Genomic DNA, 26,837 nt, shown 5'->3' with positions numbered 1-26,837 from the left:
TCTGTTATTTTAGAAGTTACGGGGGGGGGGGGGGGACACATTTTACCACTTTGGAAGTGCCTCTCGCGCAAACTATACATTTTAGAAAAAAATTATATTAGAATGGATAGGTCTTCAAAAATGATATTGAGGTTTCTAATATATTTTTTTTCTAAACTGAATAGTTTGCGCGAGAGACACTTCCAAATTGGTAAAATACGTGTCCCCCCCTGTAACTTCTAAAATAACAGAATGATAAAACTAAAAAAAAATATATGATATACATTACCATGCAAACTTCCACCGAAAATTGGTTTGAACGAGATCTAGTAAGTAGTTTTTTTAATACGTCATAAATGGCACGGAACCTTTCATGGGCGAGTCCGACTCGCACTTGGCCGCTTTTTTTTAATAATTATCTCTGGTGCTTTATTTCATGCATGATGTGATTTAATCTATTTTAAATACAGTCGAATACCGTATTGCGGGTATCTTAACAGTCAACCATAGGGCTACTCTGTAATTAGCTCAATAGTGGGACCGGTATTTTGCACTAAAAGTTTCGATAATTCTAAAGATGGAAAAGTGATGCTTATCTGGTAAAGGACATATTTTTAAGCATATTTGTAATATATGACGAAAAGTTAGAACGAGAGTTAGGTTAGGTTAGGTAGTTAGGTATAAATTAGGTATTTATGTATTTTTATTGATGATTTTTTAATATTGAATTAAAGTGTAAAGTTTGAGCTTAAACTTTTATAGTATGTTGAGGCTTTATGCTGTTAAATTTTTAGAATTTTTTTTAATGTGCTACTTTGTTGTACAAAACATGTTACCTCATTTTCTACATAATTAGGCGTAGGACGCTGTCATTTTAATTTCATTGTATGAAATCCAAAATCAACAATAATCGTTCTTTCACCAGTTACTCTAATTGAAATCGGTTTTTTTTTCTTAAAAATTATTTTTTTTTTCTTTTTTTAAATGGTTGAATCTTACATAAAACAAAAGTTGGATATTTTATCCATAATAAGTGCCAAAGTTGCACCTGCACGTGTTTTACCAAACCTACTCGTTGGATGGCAGTAAAAAATTAACGTCTCACTGAAAAATACCTTAAGTTTGAAGGGTATTAGCTGAAGTACAGACTTGTCGGAGAACTAAATGCTCGTGATAAAGTAACGTTCTAATAAAGTAGGTTCATACAAATAAACAATTGTATCTATTTTATTAATGTGACACTGATTTTTACTTCCTTTTGTCAAGTATAATTTACTACAATCCAGCCGCATATTCGAAAGTAAATCAGTAGTAAATAAAGAGGTGATCTAAATTTTAAACTAATTACATTACGTTTTGATCAGTATAAAACAAGCTTTCAAATCATGCCAATTTTTTAAATTAAAAGCTGTGTATTACATTTAATCTGTAAAAAACCTTTGTGACAGAACTTATAACCTAACTAAGTATAAAGACCGATTAGATTTCGCGTATATTTCAGCCAGCGTCACACACCGCGCCGAATCACACGCATGCGCACACGCCACCGTCACCATGAGGCGCCTAGCAAGATCCTTCTACCTAGTGCCATTCGTGTTCCTTATCAGTTTCCTATATTATACTTTAGAAGACATGAAAAATACACAACAATTGCAATCGAATAAAATATTTAAAACAGAACAAAACTTGGAATTTTTTTTGGAACAGTCGGAAAAGAATGTTAAAGCCAGTGAAAATACTGAAGAAAAAGACTTAAAAGAAAAAGGTGAAGTGGTTAATAATAGTAATTTAAAATATATTTTACAGTGGACTAATCCTGAACATGTGCCTTTTGTGTATATGGGTGAAGGTCAACAAGGATTTATAGACAGAAAGTGCAAGTATACTAATTGTTTTGTTACCAGTGATATAGATTTGCTGGGGGATGTTAGCAAGTTCGACGTCATTGCGTTTGCCGGACCTGAAGTCTCCTACACATCTAATAAAAAACTAACGCCTCCGAAGCGATCGCCACATCAGAAATATGCATTTACAAATATAGAATCAGCAGGGAACTACCCGATTTGCTCCAACAGGCTAGATAACTTTTTCAACTGGACGTGGACCTACAGATTAGACTCTGAGAGTAGATGGGGCTACTTAATTGTTAGAGATGCTGAGAACAAAATAGTAGGGCCAAATATTGATATGCATTGGATGAAGTTAGAAGATATGGACCCTGTCAGTGAAGAATTAGCAGCACAGCTGAGAAATAAAACCAAAGCAGCAGCATGGTTCGTGTCTGAGTGTAGGACAAGAAATCTTCGGGAGATATTCTTTATAGATTTGCAAAAAGAATTAGAAGCTTACGACTTAGCAGTAGATATCTACGGCAGGTGTGGGTGGCTCAAGTGTGAACGAAGCAATGAAGAGGAATGTTTCCAATTGATAAAGAGAGACTATTATTTCTATCTGTCGTTTGAGAACTCATTCAGTAAAGATTACGTGACTGAAAAACTCTTACATGGCCTGAAATACAATGCGATCCCTATTGTATATGGAGGTGCTAACTATACAAGGTAAATTAAATAAACGATATTGTTGTATTTGTATTAAAATTATATAAAATTCAAACTGAATGAAAGTAAATTTAATCAGGATGACTTTTAGTAATTTTGTGTAGGATACTAGTTCAAGTTTAATCAAAAAAGTGACAAAATGACACTAAGTATTTATTTTTTTGTTTTGTTCCGTCTGTTTTATGTTAACTTGTTTATGTGCAATAAAGTGACATACATATATCCCAGAAGCAGTTAGATATCTGGCTACGATAATATAATAGGTACTATAAATGTGGTTACCACGTCACCCAGCTGATGACGGCTTTTACAACCGAAAACTTTCCTACAAGAAAAACGGTCAAAATCATAAGATTATACGTGATAGTCATAGTAATTTATGCCTCTGATTGGAGTAGAGGGAATTAACTTTTGATCATTCGGTCAAAGAGCGTAATAAGAGCTTCTCGTAGTTGCTGTTTTCTTATCTGGTTGTATAATTGAAGTTACAGTTATTACCGATTCATTTCTGTTTGGCGTTTTATGGATTGTGGTGATATTGTACGCTCCGCTCCGTATCATAGTACTCTGCCGTCGATAGGGAGAAGGGTGAACCTAACAATATTTCAAACATTGAGTTATTCGTACTATCGTAATTTTATTTTTATTTGTACCATACCATAGGGGAAAATAACGCTTGTCCACTTTTAACAGAACTAAAATGAAAAGAGCACGTATATAACCGGTCAACTGTAATCAAATTTCAGTAGCTATAAAAATTATAAAAATAGGCACTAGAATTCGAATAGAAAACGACTATCTATTAATTAAAAAATGAAGTTCTTTAAAAAAATTTAGATAGCAAATTAAGGTAAATGCACATTAAAAATTTGTACATCGACAATCATCTAAAAAAGTCATTGCTGTCGTATAAACGTTGAACCTATGGGTAAACGAGAAAAGGGCACGGCCGCTTCTCCACACAAACATTTTCGTCTCTGGATATGACATATGGAAAATATTTTTTTGTCATTTGATATACATATGTATATGAACCTACGTTAGATTTTATGATTATTGTAAAAATCAGGAGGGAAAAACTGATTTCATGCAACTTTTTAAATGGTCCTAACTCAAACACCAAAGACATCAAACGGGGCATATGGTTAATGTACAACAAATTGTGTCAAAATATTTTCAATACTTAATGTCCATAACCAGAGAGAAATGAGGACGTTTGTATGAAAAGGGGGTTCACAGATTGCTCACTCCATACATGAGTTTTCGTACTTAATGATATTAAGTTGTATGGAAGGTATGGTACATATTCCTAATAAGTTTACAACTTGCTTACAACTTAATACTTATTGAGCTTAAATCTTACTATACTTAAGTAGATAAGTTTTCGCAAAGCTCGGTAGAACTTCTTCTTTTATAAATAATAACCAATATCAATTGAATTTAGCCGTTTTCGTAATTTAAATATGATCTGAGGGCCTACCGCGAACCACGTTCGACGTGTTGCCTCCTTGTCACACTAACGTACGAATTTACAAGTGCGACAGAGAGGAAACACGTCGAACGTAGTTCGCGGTAGGCCCTCTGAAACGATGTGCTCAATATGATTATTTAGGTGTTAACAACTATATGACAACAAATATTAAAAATCATACGCTCTACAATATTAGGTGCTAATTGATTATTTTAGACGCCAGACTATCATTTTTAGTTCCTTTATTTTTCTGATGGCTTGATTTTTCTGCCGGTTTTATAGTAATAATATGATGCTTATCGAGGGCTAATTGTTATGGCGCTAAAATATTAATGCACGGCCAAATTATATTATTATATGGCCAAAGAAAGTTCCTGTTTCAAATTTTAATTGCCCGGTTAATAATATGACAATGAAAAGACATGTTTATGTAACCTGGCATCAAAAGACGCATTTGCTCACATAGAGGAACAATTTGACAGAGGCCGCGCAACTGACGACCAGCTGTGACAGTGCAATGGCGGAATGATTCAATGTGTGCGTGTCACGAATGTATACCTAAGCGGATTGAGTACACGTCATACTCGTGAACGGGTGCTGTTTGTGGAGACCGGTCTGTTTAAGCTTACACGGGGTACAGGTTATGTTAAAGTATGTAACTTTACTTTTGAGTGACATTAACGTGAGACACTTCATTCGGTTCTTGTCTGTTTTAATTTTTTTGTCTTTTAATTATTTATATAAGAATTCAAGCCTTGGCGACCCTCTACATCTCTAAGGATAATTTAATATATATTTTTATATTTTATCTCTGACACTTGGAGACTTATACATCTCTAAAGAATTTTAGTATTTTATGGTTTTATTTTTTTATCATAGTTTTTTTTGTGTAATTTGACATTTAGAGACAGTATACATCTCTAATAAAGTATTTATTATTTCATAGATTCGATATTTGTAATTGTTTTTTTTTTTAATTTATTGTTTGTAAAAATGGACATGTTCATGTAAAAGTGCCCCTGTGGCCTATTTGCTGAATAAATGTTTGATATTTGATATTTGATACATTTTGTCTAGTTTGGTACGAACACCTTTCTAGCTCGAGGATAAGGTTCAATTTAGTATGGCAAAAAAAGTGAGACCGCCCTCCACTTTAGGTACAACTTCATGGATTAATATTGTAATTTACAAAAGATAATGTGATAATATTGGTACATTTAACTGGGCATTATAAAAATAAACTAACTTATCTATTAAATAAAACCAAATTAAAACTAAAAACTAATACTAAATAAAATTAAAATATATCTAAAAAATTTGGCCCCTTTGGCATGGTGCCGAGGATGCTGGCAGCATTTCCCCGCTGTATAGCGATGCTAATACGTTGTGCGAGAAAGCTGCCAGCTCTTCGGTCACCTGTGAAGTCGACCAGCCTTTTAGATAGTTCTTTAAAAAGTTGTAGAGCATTAGGACCCCACGGGCCAAGCGTCTCGACCCCAAATGGCATAAAAATGTATTCGGGGCCGAGACCCCTGTACTTTTGTATTTTAAGCTTTTCGGCCCCTTTAGCCGCGGCACCCGCACTGTTACTGGTTCCGGTGAGGTGGGAAGGGGCTAGTGTGTCTACACAGGTTGCGTCCCACACTAGCACCCTTCCCAAACTCCAGGGAATCAGGGACATACCGTCCGGTCTCTTGCCGTCGTCTCTGGCTACGCCAGTTGGCTCCAGTAGAGCTGGCACGTTGACGGATGCAAGAGACCGGCGGATTATGTCATTCAGTGCGGCGTGCCTGGAAAAGCGGCCAGCACTTTTTTGACAGGATAACCCATGGTGTCCTAATTCGTCGACCTCACTACCGCAGGGGCACCTGTGTGGAGCACAGATGCGAACTCCAAGCCGAAGACAGGTCGCGATGCGAAGGGTGTCCGGCGTGAGGAAGGTTCCAGTGTTTGGTGAAGGATACGCCCGGAGCCAGTCACCAGATTCCCTCGACGCCGAAGCCAGTAGCCTGGCCCGTTCGCGACCTGTACTACGGCTTAGGAGGGAAGTAACTGAAATTTGGCACATGATGTCGTCCCAGCTCCTTTGGTAATTTGGATGAGTTGGGAAATCCTTACTCGGGCAAGCACTTGACCAAGCTTTCTTGGCTTCATCCAAGCCCGCAATCTCATAGTTTGAGGGAAGACCCCGTACGATTTTTCCTATGAGATTTGCGGAGCTGTGGACTGAAGACAAAAAAGCTGGTAGGGATACACTAGAAATTTTTCTGATCCCTAGCCCACCATGACGGATGGGTAGGGATGCTTGGGTCCAGGAATGATCGCAGAGCTGAATGTTAAGAATGGATTCCAAAGTTGACTTGATAAGGTCATCTAAAGGTAAAATAATATTTTCAAATTTCCAAATAGGGCTACACCGAATGACGTATGTCAATTTAGGGACAAAAAGGCAGAATTTAAGTATTGAAATTGCGTAATGCGGGCTTATTTCGAGGAGACGGTTTGAGTAGTTTTTGAATTTGAAATGTGATAATTGATTAACTTATGTATGGAAATTTATCCTGCCTCTTTTTAGGGTTCCGTAGCCAAATGGCAAAAAACGGAACCCTTATAGATTCGTTATGTCCGTCTGTCTGTCCGATTATGTCACCGCCACTTTTTTTCTTTCGATCGGTACAATTTTTGCAACATTCGACCACGCATGTATTTAATTTTTTTCTTCGAACAATTAATGCACTGACGTTTCAATTCGACTGACGGCAGATTGGTGGATGAGGCCATAGAGATAACTGTCAATGTGAGTGTGTCACATGTAAATATTAGAAAATTGGTGGATGATGGAATCCTATTTGTGTATTAGCGAAACTAAATCCTTAGTATTCTAGGTCCATGTTTGCTCATATAAGTATACAGTACCTGGGCGACCGAGCTTTGCTCGGTTATAAATATTTATTGTAATCTGCAGGGCTAAGATGGTCGGCTGTCTATCATTTGTCACCCTTTTGTTTTTTTTTTTTTTTTTTTTTCTCTAGGGGGGAAAATGCATTCCGCATACCATCCGGGTGCGGGGGGCGACCCGAGTGATTATGTGGGACTCCCGTCCAGGCTAATGAGGCCGACGGTATACCTACTAAAAACCCCCCATATGTCACCTCGCCGCCTTATTGGTGGGGTTACGGGAACGCTTGCGCACTCATCCGCGACCCCACCGGCGGCAGCCGCCCGCGAGCGGCTCCCTCGCAAATGCCCGAAGGCCCTTCACGCTAGGCGCGCCAGATGTTTCGACGCGCCTTCCTCCTCGGCCTCCGTCCTGCAGTGTAGCGGACCCCCCCGAGCCCGCCACAAGGAGGCCACGGGCGCCAGAAAACTCCCAGCGCCCGGCGGCAGATGAGGTCCATGGTTCTGCCGCAAACCACAACTCGGCTGCAGAGGACAGGGAGAACGGCACACCGTAATACCGACACTCCTCTTCGTCTGCAGCCCCACCAACGCCGCTACTGCGGAACGGCCCCGCCAAGGTCGCAGGGGATAGGGAGAGTGGCGCATCGTGATACCATCACGCCTCTTCCCCTGCGATCCCACCTCGGCCGTCGAGGATAGGGAGAACGGCTCACCGCAATACCGACACTCCTCTTCCTCGACGGTCCACCTCCAACGCGTCACAAGCGGGCTCACCAAGCCCACTTGGAGCGTCCTCCTCGGGCCAGCCCGCACCTCAAACAGGCCGGCCCTGGTTGCCTCTTCGCTTCACCGTGGGTGACCAAGCCACGGCTACTAAGCCCCTCCACCACGACAAGGTGGGCAACCCGCGGGGGGATCATTTGTCACCCTGTGCGAACGTGACGCATGATATGACAAGTGACAAAAACACGACCATGATACCGCTGATGGTGGTCTATAGGTGATAATCTTAACTACATTTTTTTACTAAATTAAACTTGTCTAAAACTATAAAAATTAAAAAAAAATATATAAACTTGAACATATAAAAAAAAAAACAAAAGTTAGTCACCGGGCGAGATTCGAACCCGTAACACTCGTATAGCAGTCCGCGTCTTAACCCGCTGGACCAAACGGACAGTGGCCGGTAACACGAAATTAGCGACCATATTCTGCGTCGAAAGAAAAACGCATGAAAACTCGAAAACACGCGTTTTTCCAAACAAGGCTAATCTAGATAGATTGTATACCCCCAAAAACCCCCATATACCAAATTTCAGCGAAATCGTTAGAGCCGTTTCCGATATACAAGAATTGCTCGTTTAAAGGTATAAGATATGTTAACGGCATCAATCATGGGACATTTAAGAGAATATTTTGAGTATTTTTGATATTTCACCGACACCTGTGAAATTTCTACCGCTTTACGCTTTAATTCATCCTTTATGTTTTCTATTTATTAAATGAAAGCTACTGCAATTGGTTTCAATATTATTAATAAAATAAAACTATGTTTTTTTGCTCCAGTAATGGGATGTATGGCGCCATTCATTTTCAAACTAACAAATATCAATGAAAAATTAAACTTAAGCAGCACTTTGGCTCTTGTTTATGTTAAAATGTTGCCAGCGATTAAAAACTGATGGTAAATACTTGTTTTACAGGATTTGTCTATACCATCCCATTACTGGTGCCTGTTCCATTATATGGGTGTTTACTATAATGCAAAAAAGATGTTTTAACAGTACAGTCAGTACAGAACATAATAAAAATTACACAAGTAACCACTTACGCCTTTCAACTAGTCTGTGACTACTTAACTGCAATTAGTTCAAATAATTTGGTTCCGGAACATCTGTTATTATAACCAAGTATCTACAAAAGAGGTTTAGTATAGTTTCCGTTTTGACAAAATAATGTTATGTTTGTTGTATGATCCTAGTTGGTCGAAATAAATTATAATTTAATAACCCCATCGGGGTTTTGAGTGCGGGAATGTTTTACACTTAAAAGTATACTGTAGAGTCAAACCAAGGTAAGTTGGTAGCGATTTTGATAGCCCAGACGAAAGAGTAAAATAAGTATATAGGCTCAGACAGTGCACGGGTTATTTTAAACGTCAAACTTCTATGAAATTATGAAATTGCACCGTCTGGGCTATCAAAATTGCTGCCAACTTATCTCGGTCTGACTCTAATGAGATCATTTTAAATAAACTCAATTTATTTTAATTAAGTACTTATACCAGATGCGGTTGTTAAAATTTACAAAAATTGTGTTCCAAGCATTTCCCTCTATACCTTCTTATTGCTTGGCCTAAGGGTAAACGTATGTATATAACACATTTTATCTTATGTCATGTATCATCTTATGTGTCTTAAGTTTTCTAATCTTTTTTCCAGGTTCATGCCAGATGGAATATATCTGAATGCAAGAGAACTAGGGGCCATAGAATTAGCTAAAAAGATGAAGTATCTCATAGACCATCCCGATGAGTATAAAGAGTATTTCCGATGGAAGAACCACTACTCTTACTATGGAAGAGCCGAAAGCATTGAGACGGACGATTATTGTGGTTTCTGCAGTCTTCTTAACAACGAAGAGATGGTGAAAAAGACGTCCATATATAAGAACTTTATGGATTGGTGGAATGACCCTGAGCAATGTATTGCCTGAATTATTTCATCAGTGGTTCAGTTGCAATAAATTGAAGGTGAATCCAGGTAAGACTAGTGCAATGCGCCTTAGGTCTACTGTTAGGCAAAAGGACATGCCGGATCTGACCTTTTTTTGGTAACATCATCGAAAATGTTACTAGTGTTAAGTTTCTTGGTCACATTGACGATCTATTTACTTGGAAAAATAAACTTGCAAGTATAGGGGCTTCCATCAGCTCGGCTTGCTATGTTCTGCGTAGTTTACGGGACGTAGTCAATCGTAAACATCTAAAGACGGTTTATCACGTATTGGTTTAATCAAAGCTTCGTTATAGTGTAAAATTTTGGGGAAATAGCTATGACTATAATATGTATATAGCCTTTGTGATTCAAAAGCGGGCGATAAGGACCATAGTCCGAATTTCACAACCTGAGCTATGCAAAGAGCATTTCAAAAAGATGGGAATAACTGTTCCGTGTTTTTACATTCTGTTGCTCCTTACTGACCTGGTTAAAAGTCTAGGCGAATAGGAGACCTCTGAAGATAGACAAATGCGGGAGAATACAAGAAGGAAATACTTACATTGTAAATTGCAGCCGAACTTAAAAGTAGTGCGTCATTGCGCACACTACCAGGGTGTATAACTGTACAACAAACTTCCTGGTGAGTGGAAGAACATTACTAGCCTGAATATTTTTAAAAACAGATTAAGAGCCCTGTTGTTGCGGGAATGCTTTTATTCCATTAAAGAATTTATTAAATATTTTACTAATAATAGGGTTGTTTCACTTGTTTCCATCTATAAATCTTACTTAGGGCAGAATTGTATCTCAATAAATTATTATGGATTACAAGAACATGGTAAACTACCTTTAGTGGACCTCTAATGTATTCAAAAAACTACTTAAAGAACATTACCTATCTCTCTCTTACTGTTTGAAATACATAGTTATTTTTTACTCTGTGGTTAATATGTTGGTATATTTTGGTTTGTGTCTGATATATTTATTATGTATATTTATGTATGTCTATTTTATTTTCTTATACGTGTATGTTTTTTGACCTGAATTGTGTGTATGAAAGTAGGTTCATAACGTTTTTTTTGCAACACCTACTCTTTTTGATTAATTGTTTTTGTTTTCGCTACTCAAAGTTTTGAAGTTTGTCTGGAAGAGATCGCTCTTTAGCGATAAGACCGCCTGTTGTCTGCCTCTATTACTAATCAATTGTTTTTCTTTAAGCTGTATCTTTTACTGAGGTGTGCCAATAAAGATTATTCTATCTTCTATAGGGAGCGTGCATGAACTGTAGGAGGCAGCACAGGAGCCGTCAGATTTTTGGCGCGAGGCGTAAATGTGATGTTTTTTGTTCCGATGTAGCCCACAAGATGGCAGAAACTACTATGCACAAGAAAACACGTGACGCCGACGTTGTTCTAAACGCCCCGGTAATAGCCATGCATGCTGTTCTCTGTATTTTCATAAGGGTTTCCCTGCATGTGCTCTTTAGTGTCCTTGGCCACCATGCCAGGCATCCGTACAAAATGATAGGTCTTACCATCATGGTATAGATCCATCTTAGTACCTTTGGGTTTAAACCCCATGTTTTCCCATATGCCGTTCTACACATTCCAAACACTCTCAGCGCCTTGGTTGTGGTAAGCTTGACATGCTTCCTCCAGTTCAGTTCTTTATCTAGTGTTACACCTAGATATTTCACTTCATCTTATTGAGCTTACTGTGGGACTTAATCAATATGTGTAATAATGTACTATAACATTTATTATTTATTATTAGTTATATCTTCACTAAAAGTTAACATCATAGAAATGCTAATGGATAATGAATAGTTTATGATATAATAAAATAACTTAACTATTGCGAAAAACATATGTTATTAGTTGGTTAGAAACCCACACATACACATTTTTACGCACACATACACAGCTTGCCCACCACCAAAATGGCTACGGCTTGAGTATGAAATTTTGTACCGAGAACAGACAACGGGGGGCTTGTATGTACGTATGTACATAGTTATGTGTCAAACCGTAAACTGTGACGTCACGAAATTTTCAAAGAGCGTTTTAGGCGCGAAAGCATCTGTCAAAATATATTTCGTTAATTTAAAATATTTAAAAAAGCCGTTTTTAGGGTAAAAAATTACAATCGTATTACAATCGTTTTAAAAAATTGGAAAGAACCTTATAGTCATTTTTAATTAATTCAATATATATTTTTTAATTTTTTTGTATTGTAATTACATTATACATTTTGTAATTAATCTTTTACTATAGTAGAATTGACGCATGTTAGATTAAGTATAAGATATAGTCAATATTCAGACACAATTCTGTGGCCCTAGTGAAAAAGGGTACAAGTCTCTGGCAGTTTAGGTGTATAAGGGCATAAGTGTTACGTGGAACTTACACCCCTTTACACCTGCGCTGCCAGAGACTTGTACCCTTTTTCACTAGGGCCACAGAATTGTAATATTGTTTATGAATAAATAAATAATAATAATAATGTTCGTGGTTTTGGTTCAAACGAATTTAAGCTGTCTCGCGTACCCGTATCTGGGAAATTGAAAAAAAAAGGTATCAAAAACTATCATATGTCCTTCCTCGTACCTCAAACTATCTTGATACCAAATTTCATATAAATCGATTCAGCGGTTTAAGAGGAATTCCTAGCTGCAATTTTTCCATACAAACGCTCTCGACTGTTTCCTCTCTGGATTTTCAAGCTAGAGAAATGTTTTTTTCAAATAAGATCTATATCTGTGCCGCTATATTTTGCTTTATTTGATTATTTTATTTTGAAGAAACTTACAGCGTCTCGTAAATCGCAAAAACGGCTTAATTGAATTGGCTGCAAGAAAAGGCGCAGTATACTTACAAATACCTATGACAACAAAATATCCAAAAAAATCAGAACATAACGGCATAGATTATTTTTTCCTCTTGCAGTTTCCATAATTTCATAATGATTGGTTGCATTTTGGAGGAGGAAACAGTCGAGAGCGTAACCTCGATTTTTGAGTTTTTCGCTTAGGAATTTTAGTCCGAGCTGCAGTAAAGTTGTCCTTATCGCACGCATGCACGGCGCCCACCGCAGCACGACAGAAACATAGCTTCAAAAATTCGAGATTTGAAAAGCCTCAGCTAGGAATTGTTCTTAAGCGTGAAGAGGTAATCATCGGACGCATCGCACGCATCGGATTTTAGTATTCGTTGTATAAACATTACGGATTTTAGTATGCGTGCGATTCGGCCCTGTGGACTTCTGCATTAAAAGCTACCTATGTATATTTATTGTTTTGTAGAATTCTTTTCGTCCGATTTCGATACAATTTGGTGGATCGATAGAGTTTCTTATTCTATACAATACAAGCGCAATTTCACGGTATGCCCGAATAAATCTTCCACTGAGTTACGAACATGTGTGTGTACAGCTTATGACAGGTGACGAAGAGAAAACGAGCCAGATTAGCTCCGACTTGATCCTTAGCCGTTTGACGTCCCGCTGTTGGTGGCAAAATCATCGGCAGCGGCGTCTGATGATTTTTTGACCGGCGGCGTGACCGGCGTGAAATCGGCGTAGCATAATTGAAAGCATAGGTAAGTGAAATTTTAACCACCGTTCATACTCTGCGTAGTGACTTTATAAGTCATACTGGACCACTTTTATTATGGGACCAATGCTGAAATCGCGATAAAAATTTCGCTGTCCCATAGAAATCAGCGGCATCACATCAGCCGATTTTTTTTCGCGATTTCGGCATTGGTCCCATAGTAAAAGTTGTTGAGTATGATCTATAAAGTCATTACGTAGAGTATGAACGGTGGTTAAAATTTCACCCTTCTCCTTTTTTTTTTCTTCTAGAAAACCACCGCACAACATATTTACCAACCGCCTGCGATTAGTGATAGACCTCAAAATCAGTTTTAGATTCCGAGTTCAAGATCTATGGTGTAATGGCTCCCCTACACACTACAGCGTAGGCCAGTCCTAGGAACGCATTAATGCGTTAGAGGGAGCAAGTGATACTATCTCATTTCACCGCATATACTTAGGGCTTGTGCACAAATCACGCGAGGTTTTTTCGGCTACTTTTTGACCCCCCCTCCCCCACATAACCTCAGATGTATTTTTTTTATTGATTTTTTTCATTCGACCTAATTTTAAGATAAATAGTATTGTGTACAGTAAATCTTGTTTAGACTCGCTATTTTGAAGTGCCAAGTGAAGAGTTATGAATAAGATATTATATGCTGTGCCCTTGCAGGGTCCATGTGAGACATTGTATATCATGTATAACATCTATACTGTACCATGGTTGCAATAAAGAATGATTATGATAATGAAGATTTATGTTTAACTAAACCGAGAAAAAGTATGTGGTAGATATTTTTTCTTAGTTTTGTTCACCATAGAAAAATACATGTGAGGTTTTTTTACACCCCCTCTCCCCCAACGTGATTTGTCGTGATTTTTTCGTCCCCCCCCTATCGGACTCGCGTGATTTGTGCACAAGCCCATAGCTGCGTCCCTTAGACTGGCCTACGCTGGGCCATCGTGCAGAGGAGCCCTAAAGGCGGCTTACAGTATCGGCCCGATTTGAACTTTAAGATACGTCACAAATTCCTAAAGATACGGTATGGATTAGATATGTCTGTGTCAAAGGTGACGTTTCTTCAAACAAAAACGTCACTTTTGACACAGACATATCAAATTCACATCGTAAACAAATGTTTGACGTATCTTAAAGTTTGAATCGGGCTATAACTAGTTATAATTTTTATATGTATAAATTATAAATATGTATGTACAAATAAAAATCAGGTGAGAAGCCAAAATAAAATATTGGAATCATTATAATACGTTCGTGAAAACAAAGATGGTTTAATTTTAAAGTGCAATAGTGCACTTGACATGAGAAAATATGTAGTATTTTCCTGAAGTGTGGCTACCACCAGTTCGGCACTGACATAAACGCTATCGAGAACGTAGCTTACTTTCTATGCATCTCGCTCGCACTTATATGCGAGTAAGAGCTCAGGAAAATACTACATATTTTCTCATGTCCAGTGCACTATTGCACTTTAAAATTAAACTATCTTTGTTTTCACGAACGTGTTATGATGATTCCAATATTTTATTTTGGCTTCTCACCTCACCACAAATCTAAGGTATAGTTTTTGCCTGGCAGTACAAGGAAACGTCAAAATTCCACGGAACCAAACAAAAGATAATTTTACGTACTGAGATATATGGGTAAAATAAACCTCTTATAAAAACTCCAACAAGAGACATCTGCTCATAGTTTCTATCAGGCGTTACATGTTGTGCCTTAGGTAAGAAGGTTTTACAGATGACGCCAGCATAGGGTATCCCTGTCAATCCTACTAATAGTGTGATTTTTTTAATTTTATAGTCTGGATTTGATTTAAGCGAAATCTCATAGAACAAAACTAGAAACAGGGGAAGACGCCATCTAAAAACTTTTGGCAGTTACCATCCCCATGGATCAAACCCTTTTTAAAATAATAAAGCCTGGGTGTTTATAAGCTTGTTTAGTGGTTTATTAGGGCTGCTTTGACAACCAATCTCTAAGACAACCATATCCGGCCTCCCTTCTGAGCAAAATAGTTATTGATTTAGAATGGCGCAAAATTGTTATTTAACAACTCGGGCTTATATTGAGCAAGCGAAAGAATTCAAAATTGACCCCACGGAATAAATAACTTTAATTCAAACACATGAAAATATAACGGTCAATTTTTTTACATATTTTTTTTTCTATAACAATATGCTCAAGTTCTTAATGAAATAAACTTTTAGAAATATAACTCTTCACGGAGTGAAACAAGGCTGAAAGTTGGTATTAATGAAAATTAAAAACAAAATCGATTGAAACGCATAAAACAAGAATTTACAAATTATGTTCATACTTTTTAAATGCTAAATTTAGTTGTTTTAGGGTTACGTACTCAAAGGGTAAATCGGGGCCCTATTATTAAGACTCCACTGTCCGTCCGCCCGTCCTTCCGTCTGTCACCAGACTGTATCTCATGAACCGTGATAGCTAGACGGTGAAATTTTCACAGATGATGTTTTTCTGTTGCCGCTTTAACAACAAATATTAAAAAGTACGAGGGTTCCCCTCGGCGGGCGAGTCCGACTCGCACTTGTCCGATTTTTTTAAACATTTTTGTGTTCCGTATTTAGTTCCGTATTCCATTTATATGGAAATCGCCACCGCCGCACGCTACATAGGTATTTTCTTTTACAAAAAATTATAAATGCCTACTTTGAAGTGATACCTTTCAGAATAAAGTAGAAATGGACTAAATAGTGGCAGATAAATTTTATTATAAATTTGTGATACTTGATCCCTTTTTAGGGTTCCGTACCAAAAATATACAAAAGGAACCCTTATGGTGCGACTCTGTCCGTCCGTCCGTCCGTCTGTCTGTCACATCACTAAATATCTCGAGAACCAATTAAGCTATCGATTTGAAATTTGGAATAGTTATGAACAACGCTAACCCAGACATATTCAAAGCATTATTATTATTTATATTAACTATGGAAAATACCCAATATGAAAAGGTATGGTCTGAAACTAAGTTGGAAAGTAGGCAATAACTGTAGCACCTGAACCACTACTACTACAATGTTCCATAGTTATCATCATCTGTCATTAGTGTTGGTAAAAGGTCTTTTATTGGCGCAACTTTTTCCTTCAATAATAAAATTAGGTTATTTATAGGAACAATTACTTGTTAAAAAAAAAGAAACATCAAAACCATTCAGTTCACGCTTACGGCGTTTTTACCTTTGTAGCTGTTTGTGGTTTTTAGCAAAAACGTTTCAGTTTAGAGTCGGTTTGAAGCATACAACAAACAAACGCCAAAAAAGTAAAAAAGGCGGGATCAGTAAATATTTACTGAATTGGATCATCATCATCATCATATCAGCCTTTTATCGCCCACTGCTGAGCATAGACCTCTCTTCTAGTACGCCACTTATCCCGGTCCCGAGCCAATCTCATCCAGAAGTGACCCGCAGTCTTCCAAATGTCGTCCACCCAACGAGCCAACGGACGCCAGGCACTCCTTTCGTCTGAAAGCGGCCACCATTCCGTTAGCATTTTGGCCCACCTGCCATCACTCTGCCTGGCAACATGTCCCGCCCAGCTCCATTTTAATTTGGTAATGACGTGTCCGAATACATATACACACATACAAAAATACATCGCTTTCTTTCAACAATTGTCCTCACGCCAATATAAATATTAATTTCTATTAAAGTAGGTACTTATAGTTCTGCAAATGTTTTCTTATTTCCTCGCAGTAGCCGTGGAAAGCACTATGTAATGCCTCGGCCGGAAACGCTAAAGATGGACTTTATTGTACAAACTCACTCGTCCATCTTTAAGCGGTTTTCCGGCCTCTCCTACAATGTACTATAATTATCGAACCTGCACGCCAAATTTCACAATAATCAGTGAACATCCGGACATAGCCATACGAAAGAATTTACCCATGCTGAAACCGCGACCTTCGTTTACTATCCGTCAACCACTTCAGTCATCAGTCAACTATTCGCGCGCGCTCGGTAAGCAACGAGAATAGGAGCGAGGACGGTCATGAATGGTCGGACAAGCGGATTAAAATGGAACAAAGGACCGAAAGGCTGACGTTTTAAAGAAAACACACATGTAGGCTCAGTGCGGTCGGGGATTATGTGTTGAAGTAAAATGAGGCAATTAAACCCTTTGACAGAATGTGAAAAAATATCTCGCAGTTTTACATTTTATCGCAATTCGTGAAGGTGCAGTCATTTACACAACTGTTTAAGTGGATGTGGAATGTATTTATTATTCAAGGTCGTTAGAGCATACTTCTTATTCATTGGAGTATTATTGTACGACCTCTTTTTGTATAAAATGGGCATTAGAACAGACTGTGTATTAAATAAATCTATGTCAAACAGTCACTGTCGCATGTTAGTCATAAAGTCATAAATTATGTAAGTACTACTAAAAATTTACGAGTGTTATTTATATATTTTCAATCTTATATTTCAATAAAATTAATATTGTGCTCGTGAGTTCACTGTAAGTACCGATATATCTCTAATTGTATAAATGGTAACATTGTCAAATGGTATTTTAAAATATTTACTTGTTATCGGTATCTCTAATTTCCTGCACAAAATAACTATCGTTCTCGTATTTGAGGATGATCTATATGCTAGAGTGATAAGACCGATTAGATATCGCGTTTATTTCAGCCAGTGCCTATTGGAACGCCGCGGCGCGCACGTCTTCTATACACCGCGCCGAATCATGCGCACACGCCACCGACACCATGAGGCGCCTAGCAAGATCCTTCTACTTAGTGTCATTTGTGTTCCTCATCATTTTTCTCTATCATACTTTAAAAGAAATGAAAAATACACAACAACAATTGCAAACGAATAAAATATTTGAAACAGAACAAAACTTGGAATTTTTTTTGGAAGAGTTGGAAAAAAACATTAAAGCCAGTGAAAAAACAGAAGAAAAAGATCTAAAAGACAAAGGTGAAGGGGTTAATAATAGTAATTTAAAATATATTTTACAGTGGACTAATCCTAAACATGTGCCTTTTGTGTATATGGGTGAAGGTCAACAAGGATTTATAGACAGAAAGTGCAAGTATACTAATTGTTTTGTTACCAGTGATAGAAATTTACTGGGGGATGTTAGCAAGTTCGACGTTATTGCTTTTGCCGGACCTGAAGTCTCCTACACACCTAATGAAAAACTAACGCCTCCGAAGCGATCGCCACATCAGAAGTATGCATTTACAAATATAGAATCAGCAGGGAACTACCCGATTTGCTCCAACAGGCTAGATAACTTTTTCAACTGGACGTGGACCTACAGATTAGACTCTGAGAGTAGATGGGGCTACTTAATTGTCAGAGATACTGAAAATAAAATAGTAGGCCCAAATATTGATATGCATTGGATGAAGTTAGAAGATATGAACCCTGTCAGTGAAGAATTAGCAGCACAGTTGAGAAATAAAACCAAAGCAGCAGCATGGTTCGTGTCTAACTGTAGAACAAGAAATCTTCGCGAGAAATTCGTTAAGGATTTGCAAAACGAATTAGAAACTTACGACTTAACAGTAGATGTCTACGGCAATTGTGGGCCGCTTAAGTGCGAACGAAGCAATGAAGAGGAATGTTTTCAATTGATAAAGAGGGACTATTATTTCTATCTGTCGTTCGAGAACTCATTCAGTAAAGATTACGTGACTGAAAAGCTGTTACACGGCCTGAAATACAATGCGATCCCTATTGTCTATGGAGGTGCTAACTATACAAGGTAAATGAAATAAACGACATTGTTGTATTATATCGACATTGTATATCAAATTCAAACTGAAGCAAAGGAGGTTGATTCAGGCTGATTTTTGGTCATATTGTGTAGGATACTAATTCATGGGCCAAAGTTTAACCCTTTTCCAAGCATAGTGTGATTTATTGACCACACATGCACACCCACTCACCATCCACATTATTCAGTCAAAGAGCGTATTAAATGCTTCTGGTAATAGATGTTTTCTTATCTGCTTGTATGATTGAAGTTACAGTTACGAGTATTAGTGTTATTACCGATTCATTTCTGTTTGGCGTTTTAAGGATTGTGTTGATATTATACGCTTCCATATTATAGTGCTTTGCCGTAAATTGGCATCAATAGGGAGAAAGGTGAACCTAACAATATTTCAAAATAAGGATAACACAGAATAAGTAACCTAATTTCACCGACTTACACATATCCTATCTTATAGTGGCGCAGTTGGCAAACAGCTGATTAGAAACAGGTCGCAACAGCGACGATCCGGGTTCGATCCCTGGACTTGTATGCAGATACTTTTTGTATTTTTTTGCACTTGAATTCCATAATTTAATTTACTAAGCGAGTATGAAGCTCGAGCTAAGCGTATCAGTTTCAGTTTCTACAATAATGTTTTTTTTTCTCCCTGCCTGTAAGTCGCATTTCTGAACTGATTTGTGAAATTTTGTGAGCAGTTTTGATAATTATTATGTTGTCGATTAAGTTTTTTTGTATTTGTTAATCAATAATATACTACGTTTATCAATAATAATATACTTCGTGCCAACCGAGTGTTCCACGACACACACTTTTTTTTATATATGTACCTACTCAATACCATATTTATGTATACCATAGGGGAAAATAACGTATGCACACTCTTGACAGAACTACAAATGAAAAGACGCATTTGCGCATATAAGTATACAGTATACATAATGCAAAAAAAGATGTGTCAACAGTACAGAACATGATAAAAAATACACAAATAACAACTTATGTCTTTTCAACTAGTTCGTGACTACTGCAACGAGTTCAAATACTTTGGTTCCAATGCATCTATCATTATAACCAAGTACAAAAGACGTAAAACACCATTTGTACTTACTCAGTTACTGCTTTTCTTCTTTGTACGAGTACATAATACCTAGTATTTATCTAACTATTTTAGGTTTGATTTTACTTACCCTGTTAGTATGTATGTATGTTAATGTGGGTCAAATCTTGGAACCTAAATTTGACCCACTTCCCGATATCCGATTGAGCTGAAAATTTGCATACATATGTCTGGTGACAAGTTCATATTATGTTACCATCGAGCCGATCTGAGGATGGAAACAGGAGGTGGCTATGAGAACTCTGTAATGAACTGATGAAACAACGTAACCTAATTGTCTTTGGGGTTTTTAGAATTGTTTTCATAAATATTAGTTGCCTGTGGTAAGAAAAGTACAGTCAACGATAAAAGCTTGTACCAAAAATGAAATTTTTGCCAAAAGCTTATTTTACTAAGGGTGAAAAGGTATAACGCTAAAATAACCTAATATTTAGAAGCATGAATTATAATCTTTTAAATGTTTTATTATACGTATCAATAAATATCCTTTTAACACTTTTAACTGTATGTATTTACGTCTACAGAACCCCTAGTGTAAATTTATTCGATAGCGTGACGTGACGTACGCGTTTGCGTTAAGTCTCATTTTGTATGGGATTTAGAAACAGCGCGCCAAGCGGGACGTTTTGGAAACTCAAAATCCCATACAAAATGAGACTTAACGCAAACGCGTACGTCACGTTTTGCTATCGAATAAATGTACACTAGGGGTACAGAACAGTTAGGTACAGCAGAAGTTTTAGTTCCGCGTCCCTCCTACTAAATGACGGCAGCAGTCACTTCAACAATGTATGCGTTAAAACAAAACACTGACACAATGAATTTAATCACGGACCTAAATCGGATCTAGTCATACCTCTATTTTGTATTGTAGGTAGTTATTGATACGAGTATGCGCGTGGCGAGATAAATAAAAGTGAGATAACTCTTGGCGTGGCAAAATAACATAAAATTGATATACATGCTTATTTAGGTATATGAAATGAAATGAACTAAATTATCATAATGTGTATACACTGCAGGAAACATGCCTTTCGCAGCAGTGTCTCATATACGGGCTCAAGTCTGTCCGCTACCAGACACAGGATAGGATTGGGGCTGGCCCGCACCCAGCGTACCAACCATACAGTGTGTCCCTAGCCATTGTCAAAGCCGAAATGTACATATGCATTAGGGTATTTAGAACCAGCGTACAAAGTATCATAACAACCGGTGTAGCGGTTTCGAAGAAATTAACAAATTACCATTTTTTACTTTGGAGCAGCCTGTATGTGTTAGTAGCTCCTAAGGTAATATCCTCAACCTTCTTCGACCTTTTTGATTATCTTTTTTATTTATGACACTAATTAAGTTTCCGTATGAGTACAATCTGAATCTCTTCAAGGCTAGAGTAAATAGGTATCTCATAGGTAAGCGTGCTCCACCGTAGACCGCATCATCACTTACCATCAGGTGTGATCGTGGTCAAACGCCTGCCTATCCTCCATAAAAAAAAAGTCGTCAGTATCAAATATTTCGAACAAATTGCTAAAAACACTGCCAAAGATTAACACAGTGTGTTTCTTTTTGTTGTCGATTATTGCAAATAACTTTTGTACGAAAAAAATATTTTTTTATCTTTTCCTCTAATAAAAAAAATATTAACGTCAGAGCATTCCTGAGAAGTAACCCTACGTGGGTTTTCAGGGTCTGTCCAATGGCTAAGGTCACCCTGTATATGCATCATATACTTACTTACATTTCTAGTAAGGTCACCCAGAGCAATTGCAACCATGGGGCCAATACAACTATTTTACTCTAAAAAAACAATAAGTAATGAGCTAGCCTCCTGTGTTCATGACATACTTTCATCAGTCATTAGCATATATTCTCATTAGTACTCACTTCTTAAGAGTAGTTGCATTTGTCCCGTAGTTAGTTGCAATCGTCCGACAGTTGCAATTGCCCTGGCTGACCTTACAAGCATGGCTGCGTTTTGGGCATAGGTTGTCCTTGTATGAAGGCAACATTTGCTCTTGGCTTATTATTAAATGTCTTAAATTAGTTTACCAGAATTTATCGGACATCCTAACACAGTTTTTTTTTTAATTTACTTAATTATATCCTTGAATTGAATATGTCTGAAATTGGCAAGGTGCCAACTAAACGCTGCCGAACAACAATAATAATATGTCACCTTCACGATGTTTTGGATAACTTTTAATAACTCCTTTGGATATAATCTTTAAAAAAAGCACTAAAAGTATCCCGTTATCCTCGAATATTTTTTAAAATATCTGCAATAGGTAAGTTGTTCTATACCGACATAAGAAAGTGAGTCAATATTCTTTATTGCACCATTAATAATAATACATTTATCATGTAAAACTACAAATAAATTTCAAAGGAATATAGAACTAGGTAACAACAGGTGGTCTTATCGCTAACTAGCGATCTCTTCCAGACAACCTTTGGGTAGGGAAATGAAGAACACATATCTACAAAAGTCAGTAGGTAGTGCAAGGAGCTAAACATGGAGAATAATTATCACAAACACACATAATTATATAAGTATTAAAACAAAAGCTATTACACAAATAAACATACAATATGTTGTGTATTATAATACACAACAACATATCTAATTTTGTTTTTATAATTTTGTGATAGGTTATCTATGTCATGTGTGTTTTGTTTATGAATGTAACTCTATGTTTGTAATGCATTTAGTATCACATCATCAAACATGCAAACACAGTTGACATGCGACGTCATCCTATTGTCACTTATCGAGTTAAATAGGCCCTTTAGGCGATACCTATATGTCTATACTGCAGTGGCAGCATGGTTCCATTTTTATCGCTTGTCACTATGCCCATCACTTTCACGCTTACATACTTGTTAGAACGTGACAGGCATGTTGACAAATGATAAAGAGCCGACCATCTTAGGCCTACAGTACTTATTAATGGTAAGTATTACATATAATTATCTTAAGCTAATTATCAGAGCAATTTATTGATGTTAATATTGTTCCATAATAATATTGAATTATTGTACCTACAGATCAAATTTAATACTAGGAATTTCCCAAAAAGATGGTTAAATAAAAAAGTTTTTGGCTAAAAATGATGTCGTACTAAGTGAGAAAGAACTAATAAAAAAAATGCTGAATTGGGTAGCTACCCAATTTAAATAAAGGAGTTATTTTACTATGTTTCATTAGATCAGGAAACTCGCCGCAGTCAAGACTGTTGTTAAATATAACTACTAAGTAAGGCGCTACAATTTCTGCGAAGGATTTGATAGCATGGACAGACTCCTCAGAGGTCATTAGTTTTTTTGACGTTAATTGATTTAAACGCCTTTACTGCACCTATCACAAAAATTACATCTTAAATGATCTTGGAAGATATAACTAAAATGGTTCATAATTACTTTGTATATACCTCTCGAGTCGAATGATGGTCCCTATGATAGTTTTTTTAAGTGCCTTGCGTGGGGTTCATTTTAAAATAATTGATAAAATTTGTTGTACCGTATTTTTATTACTTAAATGTTACATTTCTAAATAAATTAATGTGCTTCCTAAAAATAAACTTCCAATAAATAACTACATACATACATTTTGCGTGACAGCTACACCGTGTACTACGGTCGCTATGACGACCGTCATTCGACGCATGAGGTACACATTATATAACACATTTTATCTTATGTTATGTATATCTTATGTGTCTTAACTTTTCTAATCTTCTTTTTCAGGTTCATGCCAGACGGAATATACCTAAATGCAAGAGAACTAGGGGCCAAAGAATTAGCTAAAAAGATGAAGTATCTCATAGACCATCCCGACGAGTATAAAGAGTATTTCCGATGGAAGAACCACTACTCTTACTATAGAAGAGCCGAAAATGTTGAGACGGACGATTATTGTGGTTTCTGCAGTCTCCTCAACAACGAAGAGATGGTGAAAAAGACGTCCATATACAAGAACTTTAAGGAGTGGTGGAATGATCCTGAACATTGTCGTGGTTTTGGTTAAAAGCAATTTAAGCTGGCGTACCCCTATCTGTGCCATTGAAAAAAAAAAAACAAATCGAAGTAAAATCCATATACGTAGGTACCTAACTAGTTTCTGTCCGCGACTTCGTCAGTGTGGAATGGTGATGATGATTAATAAATTTACTTGTAGACACAGAAAAGCGAAATTTGCCAGTACTTTTTTTTTGCCGGAAGTGCTTGGCAGACGCTCTCAAAGGTGACCATCGGGAACCCTAAATATACCCATCTGATACCACCGTTAAACCAATTCCAGTCGTTAGGTATGAACCCTCATTTCAGGAGGGATATATAAGTCTGCTAAGACTATTTCTGTCGTAATACCTTCTCTGTCAAGGTGTTTCGGGCGGACGCACCTTTGAGAGCGTCTGCCAAACACTTCCGGCAAAAAAAAATCTGACAGATTTCGCTTTTCTGTGACTACCAGTAAATTTTTAACTTCTAACATTATTATTATATCTGTATCTGCTGGGTTAAATCAGCCCCCCTTTTTCGCACCGGAAATGGCCTTCTTTTGGCTTGTCGTGACAGTTTGTCAAATTCGGACTCAGCATCTCTTTTATGGGAAACCATTGTGCATTTCATCGCCGTATCAAGTCGGTACCAAATTTTGCAGCCGGCTCTTCTACCAGTTGAGAAATGTGTTTTCATTCATGCACTCATTACAATTTCATACTGAAAAGGACATAATTTTAGTAACATTATCTAAGTACACCTTTTCTTAGTAAACGCTTATCAGTGATATCAGTAAGTTACCGTTTGGTTATAATCGTTATAGATGATTGTGCAAGCTGTGATTAAATAAGTTTTATAAGTATACTTATTATAAGTAAAATGAAAAATGTTTATAAAATCGTGTTTTGTATGAATACCCTAATCCCCTAATGCGACTACGACAGCGGCGCCGGCGGCAGCACGTTCTTAAAAATTTGTAAGTGCGAAAGTGACAGGCATAGTGACAGGCGATAACAATGCAACCATGCTGCCACACCGTCTACCGTTTGACTGGACTGAGGCATATATTATGGTCAGCGTCGGGCTGGCTGAAGGCATGGCTATATAAAGCTGACTTATACATATAATTTTAAGTAAATAAACTTGTGTTAGTAGCAAAACTCTAAGCTACCTTCTTCTAGAAAATCACCGCGCAACATCTTTTCTATTATTGATAGAATTATCATAATCACAGGCCTATTGCAGACGATTTAAACATTGCTGTTTAGACAACGTGTTTGGTGACTGTGGAGGCCGATGCGTGAGCGGCACGACCTCCCACATTTTTGGCAGAGAAAGCTCATGCCACCTGAGGTTCCAGTCCCGATTTGCTTTCTGCGACACCTTCTGCTATCTAACGTATTAAACCAGGCTTAGTCGCGTAGCTTTCTTCCCTCCACAACACGCTTGCGCCATCACGGTCTTCAGCTAAAGTTTCCCAGGCATGGTGGTCGATTTTAAATGCTGACATGTCTCGCTTAACACAGTCTTTAAAGCGCAGCATCGGTCTTCCAACGTTCCTTTTAAAGCAAGACACGTCGAGGTATTCTAGAGGATTCCATCCGGTGCACATGCCCCAGCCACCGCAAGCGTCTTTGTTTGAGAAGAGCGGCAAGACTGGGCAGCTGCGCTTTGTCAAGAACCCTTTGATTTGTCACTTTGTCCTGCCAAGTTATGCCTAAAATGTTGCGTAGACAGGGCATGTGAAAAGTGTTGAGCCGTCGCTCCTGTTTTGCATACATCGTCCAGGTTTCTGCTCCGTGCAAGAGTATACTTAGAACGCAAGTCTGGTATACTATCATCTTGGTTCTAACAGTGAGGTGTTTGTTACACCACACCCTTGAACGTAGCCTCCCGAACATGGTCGCTGCTTTGCCAATACGAATATCGATCTCTGCATCAAGCGAGAGATTGTTTGACACAGTCGACCCAAGGTAGCAAAACTTATTGACGACTTCCAGAGCGGTGCCATCCACCAGTATTCTGAGTATTTCCGCACTGCCCTGCACTAACACGACTGTCTTTTTGGCATTGATGGACATGGAGAACAAAGTGCATGCCCGGGAACACCTGTCCATGATGTTTTGCAAATCAGCTGCAGAGTTTGCCACAAAAGCTGCATCGTCAGCAAACAAGAGACTGTCGACGAAAAAGTCCTCGCGGTGTTTTGCTGATTTGAGGAGAGAGATGTTGTATAACTTCCAGTCGTCTCTTGTATGCAAATGCGGGGTGCATTCTGCGGGGTGTAATCTGGAAACCAATGTAATCCGTCAACAGTAGGTTTTTTGCCCGTCCAATAGCGAGTTTAAGACGTCGCTAAAATTAGAGTCGTGTCGTGTAAGTGCACACTAGGTCTTGAAGCGGAGCTGTTAACAATCGACAGCATTGAATGTAATCATTAACATAAGAGTGACTACAGTTCGTGTCATCCACAATGACGAGCAGACTTTTCAAATTTAACCTTTAATAACATGACAATACGAATCAAGGCACGCGTCGTCGTGGATGACACGATCTATTAATGTGCCAGCCTGGTGCCACTTTTGTCATCCAAGGCTGACATAATAAGCCTTTGTGTGAATATCTACACTATCCTTAAGAATACGGAGGGTTTTACATATTTAATTACGAACGTAAATTATGTTACATGTGTTATTAGTGAATGTGCAATATGGGTAGA

General features: G+C 37.7%; 2 protein-coding genes across 2 annotated transcripts; both read left to right on the top strand.

Moving 5' to 3' along the window:
• Positions 1-1,692: 1,692 nt before the first annotated feature.
• LOC133521942 (alpha-(1,3)-fucosyltransferase C-like) lies at positions 1,693-10,358 on the top strand. Its single transcript, XM_061857074.1, has 2 exons — positions 1,693-2,537; positions 9,351-10,358. The coding sequence occupies exons 1-2, from the start codon at positions 1,819-1,821 to the stop codon at positions 9,622-9,624; spliced, it is 993 nt and encodes a 330-aa protein (XP_061713058.1). The 5' UTR covers positions 1,693-1,818; the 3' UTR covers positions 9,625-10,358.
• Positions 10,359-17,844: 7,486 nt separating this feature from the next.
• LOC133521940 (alpha-(1,3)-fucosyltransferase C-like) lies at positions 17,845-25,016 on the top strand. The gene is made up of 2 exons (XM_061857073.1): positions 17,845-18,990; positions 23,867-25,016. Exons 1-2 carry the CDS (start codon positions 17,984-17,986, stop codon positions 24,144-24,146), a joined length of 1,287 nt encoding a protein of 428 aa, XP_061713057.1. The 5' UTR covers positions 17,845-17,983; the 3' UTR covers positions 24,147-25,016.
• The last annotated feature ends 1,821 nt before the right edge of the window (positions 25,017-26,837 follow it).

Source organism: Cydia pomonella, chromosome 10, assembly GCF_033807575.1.
Source record: "Cydia pomonella isolate Wapato2018A chromosome 10, ilCydPomo1, whole genome shotgun sequence".
NCBI lineage: Eukaryota > Metazoa > Arthropoda > Insecta > Lepidoptera > Tortricidae > Cydia > Cydia pomonella.
This window is presented reverse-complemented; position numbering and strand designations above follow the sequence as displayed.